At 56.6% G+C, this 3789-nt stretch overlaps 1 protein-coding gene across 1 annotated transcript; it reads left to right on the forward strand.

The window, feature by feature from the left end:
- The first annotated feature begins 1208 nt into the window (after positions 1-1208).
- Positions 1209-3236, forward strand: LOC139436219 (endogenous retrovirus group K member 8 Gag polyprotein-like). Its single transcript, XM_071207300.1, has one exon. The coding sequence runs from the start codon at positions 1209-1211 to the stop codon at positions 3234-3236; it is 2028 nt and encodes a 675-aa protein (XP_071063401.1).
- The last annotated feature ends 553 nt before the right edge of the window (positions 3237-3789 follow it).

Consider the following 3789-nt stretch of genomic DNA (forward strand, 5'->3'; position numbering starts at 1 on the left):
TTGTCTCTCTCACAGGGCTCATTTCTCTCCAGGCTCAGCTGCTCTCTTCTCTCCACAAGGTCGGCAGTAGACTATCAGGCTCTCTAGACTTTGTCTCTCTAGGCTTTGTCTCTCTCCCTGGGACTTGATTCTCTCCTGGCTCAGCTGCTCTGTTCTCTCCCATGTGCTTACTTCCTGGACTCCAACTCAAAACTACAACCTCCCTTCTCTGTGGTGTGGTTCTCTGAGATTCCCTGCCCACCAAGAGGGTGGGGATCCCATGTCTTACTGAGGCGACCCATTCAAAACCTTAATCATTATTTAATCAAGTGAAACTGAAACCTCTGAATCCAATCTAATCTAATAAGCCCAGAGGAGCAGACCAGTTTACAAACATAATCCAATGTCTATTTTTGGAATTCATAAGCAATGTCAAACTGCTATATGGGGATTTTGAGACTGTAGTGTACCATTTAGCTATGGTGGCAAAGCAGAAAATTGGACGAAGCAGTAATAAAGTATTAAAACCTACTGAGCACATGGAGTATTGGCTAAAGGCAGAATATCATTTTCTGTCTCTTGCAGACTTTATGGTTCAATTGGAAGGTTTTTGTTGTTGCTCTTTTAGGTAACAAAGATAATATTTATAAGTAAGATCAAAAGAGACACCACTGAGGATGAAGTCTGCAGAAATAGTATAGCTTATGTTCAGGGAAAACTTGGCTTGTGAGTGCTTATTAATGTTATTTGGTGGTGTGTTGCATCATAACCTGAAATCTGCCCACTTCCCTAGCAACAGCTAACAGCACAAAACCACAAGTCCACCCACAAGTTTCTGCCAATCCCCAGCCGCCCCGTAGCCCTCACTCCTCCTGCTCTACCCCGCCCTCCTCATTCTCTATATAACCCACTGCACTTCCTTAATAAAACGGACTTGCGCACAGACCTGGTCTCCGCGGCTTTCTTCCTCCCCTTGCCGTGCGTCCTCCACTCCTGAGAGCCCCTCTGATGCTGTCTGCCGTAGCATCAGATGCCACTGTGGTCTAGTCTGACCCCTCCAAACCCCCCCGTCAGCATCGGGGTGCAAGCCGCCCCAGCCGCAACTGGCGCCCGAACAGGGACCAGGGCCGGTCCGAAGTGACCGCTGCCTCACCCCCGTGGGACCTCGCTCCCACCCCTTCGCCGCACTCTCAAGGTAAGGACCCCCGTTATCGGCCCCCGGCAGAAAAATGGGCGGGCGTCTATCTTCCCGCCAAGCGCCGCAAGTCAGAGCACTTGCTGGCCTCCTAGACACTAATGGCGTTAGGGTTTCCCTCCGCCACCTGCAAAAGTACTGGGATCTCCTCCTGCCTTTCAATCCGTGGCTGGCCACCTGCCACCTTTGGAGCCCAGACACTTACTCGCGTCTCATTGACCGCGTCACCTCCTCTATGGAGCATGATGGCAGGTCGTTTCCCCCTGGCCTCCTGCCCACGCTTGTGGCCATCCGCGCCTGCCTCCTTGGCGCGCCTGCCCCGAAAGACGCTTACCAGGTTTCCGCCGGGGCTGCTGCGCGGCCGCTCGACTGCGACCCTGATAAGGGGGACACTCCCGACTCAGATACTGAGTCCTTATCTAGTCAGCTCAATGCCGACCTTGAGCTCCATCCTCTTCGGGACGACTATTATCAGGATGGCGAACTTCCTCTTTCCTCTCCGCCTGAAGGGGGGAGGTTCCTGCCTAGTCACCAGGATGGTGAACTTCCTCCTTCTTCTTCGCTTGAAAGGGGGAAGTTCCCACCTGGCCACCAAGATGGCACACTTCCTCCTTCTTCTTCGCCTGAAGGGAGGAAGTATGGACCCTCAGGCGGAAATCCCACCTCTCTTTACCCGCCTCTTCCGGTCACTCCGCCATCTTGGCGCAGACCGGAAGGAGAGCGTCCGCCATCTTGGCGCAGACCGGAAGGAGAGCGTCCGCCATCTTGGCGCAAACCGGAAGGAGAGCCTCCGCCATCTTGGTGCAGGGCGGAAGGAGAGCCTCCGCCATCTTATAAATCACCGGAAGCCTTGCCGCGGACATTTTGTCCGCCGGAAACTGCTCCGCAGCCATCTTGTTTGCAACCGGAAGGAGAGCCCCCACCATCTTGTTTGCAACCGGAAACTCCTCTGCGTCCATCTTGTCCCCCCTCTCAGACAACATGGCCGCCACCTCCTCCTCCACTGGCCGCTCCGCCGGCACCAGCGTCCAGGCCTTGGACCAGTTCAGACACATGGCTGGGCCACTCCGGCCCACCCATGACAGGGGCCACCCCTCACCTCTTCCCTTTGAACCCAGCACCCTCTCAAGCGCGCCCCCAGCAATGGCTCCCTTTCACCACTGATGAAATTAAAAACCTTAGACGCGCAGTTAAGGAGGATGGCATCGGGAGTCCGTACGCCCAACAGCTGCTCGAGGAACTTGGGGCACAACTTGTTCTCCCCTATGATTGGATTTCACTTGCCCGGGCCATTCTGGCCCCAGGACAGTTCGTGGAATGGAGATGCCACTTCCAGGCAGAGGCTGAGAGGCGCATCACCGAGAATGCCAGTGCGGGTATCCAGGACCCCCCAGAGGCGTACACAGGCATCGGTACTTTCACCGATCCTGTGCAGTACCGCAATGCGCCCCCCGGTTTTTGGCTCCGGCTTAGAGAACTAGCCCTGCGATCCTTCCGCAATGTCCCCGCCACGAGACCTCAAAAGCTCGCCCAGATGACCCAGGGCAAAGACGAAGATTTCGCTACCTTTGTCGCCCGCGTCATCGAGGCCTGCCAGCGTAAGGTCCGCGGAGAGGAGGCCCAGGTCGCTCTCGCCAAAGATCTCATCATTGAAGGATGCCTCGATGCTTGCCGGCAGATTATCCTCACCATGCGGGATAAGGGCGTCCATGACTGGGTCTTGGCTTGCCGCAACCTTGACCCGCAGGCCACTAGCCTCGCCAAAGCCATTGCCACGGCCCTAGCCATTTCTTCCGGATGCTTCAGATGCGGTGAGACGGGCCACTTCGCCCGAGACTGCCCACAATCGCAGACTGGGAGACCACCCCTCCCAGCATCCGGCAGCCGCCCTCCATCCCGCCCGAGAGGGCCTTCCACCCCATGCCCTCGATGCAGAAAAGGATATCATTGGGCCCACGACTGCCGCTCCACTCAAAGCCCTCGCCAACCTTTAAACTCCCAGCGGGGCAAGCCTCAGCCCCGCCCCCAAGAGGCCACCCACCAGAGAGCCCCCAAGCCTTGATGTGGACGGTTCCCATCAGAAGCTCCTCCAAGCCTGTCATGGAGCTCAAAATCGAAGGGCAATGGTTAGAGGGACTGCTTGACTCCGGTGCAGAGGTCTCCTGCATCCCGTTTGAAATCGCCGCCTTCAACCACTGGGCTCTTGAGCAGGAGCCTCAGGTAATTGGGGCCACAGGCTCCACCGAGTCCTGGAGATGCGCCACTCCTATCAAATGGGAGGACCGAGAGGGCCGGCACGGTCGCTTCTGCCCCCTTATCCTCTCCACCGTTGGTGGTAATCTCTGGGGAAGAGATATCCTCAGCCAAACAGGAGCCATCCTCACTACTGAGGCCCTCTCGCTCAGCCTGCCCCCCCCCTAGCGGGGGCCACTGCTCCCATCACAACGCCTGACCCTATCCCTCTGGAATGGGACACAGAGGAGCCCATCTGGGTCGAGCAGTGGCCCTTGCCATCTTACAAACTGCAAGCCCTCTCCGCTCTCGTCAAAGAGCAATTACGGGCAGGACACATTGAACCTTCCACTAGTCCCTACAATTCACCTGTCTTTGTTATT

The sequence above is a fragment of the Dasypus novemcinctus genome, chromosome 13 (genome assembly GCF_030445035.2).
Source record: "Dasypus novemcinctus isolate mDasNov1 chromosome 13, mDasNov1.1.hap2, whole genome shotgun sequence".
In the NCBI taxonomy this organism is placed as follows: domain Eukaryota; kingdom Metazoa; phylum Chordata; class Mammalia; order Cingulata; family Dasypodidae; genus Dasypus; species Dasypus novemcinctus.

Coding starts and splice junctions, on each gene's coding strand:
- LOC139436219 (XM_071207300.1), top strand. CDS start 1,209: ATGGGCGGGCGTCTATCTTCCCGCCAAGCGCCGCAAGTCAGAGCACTT.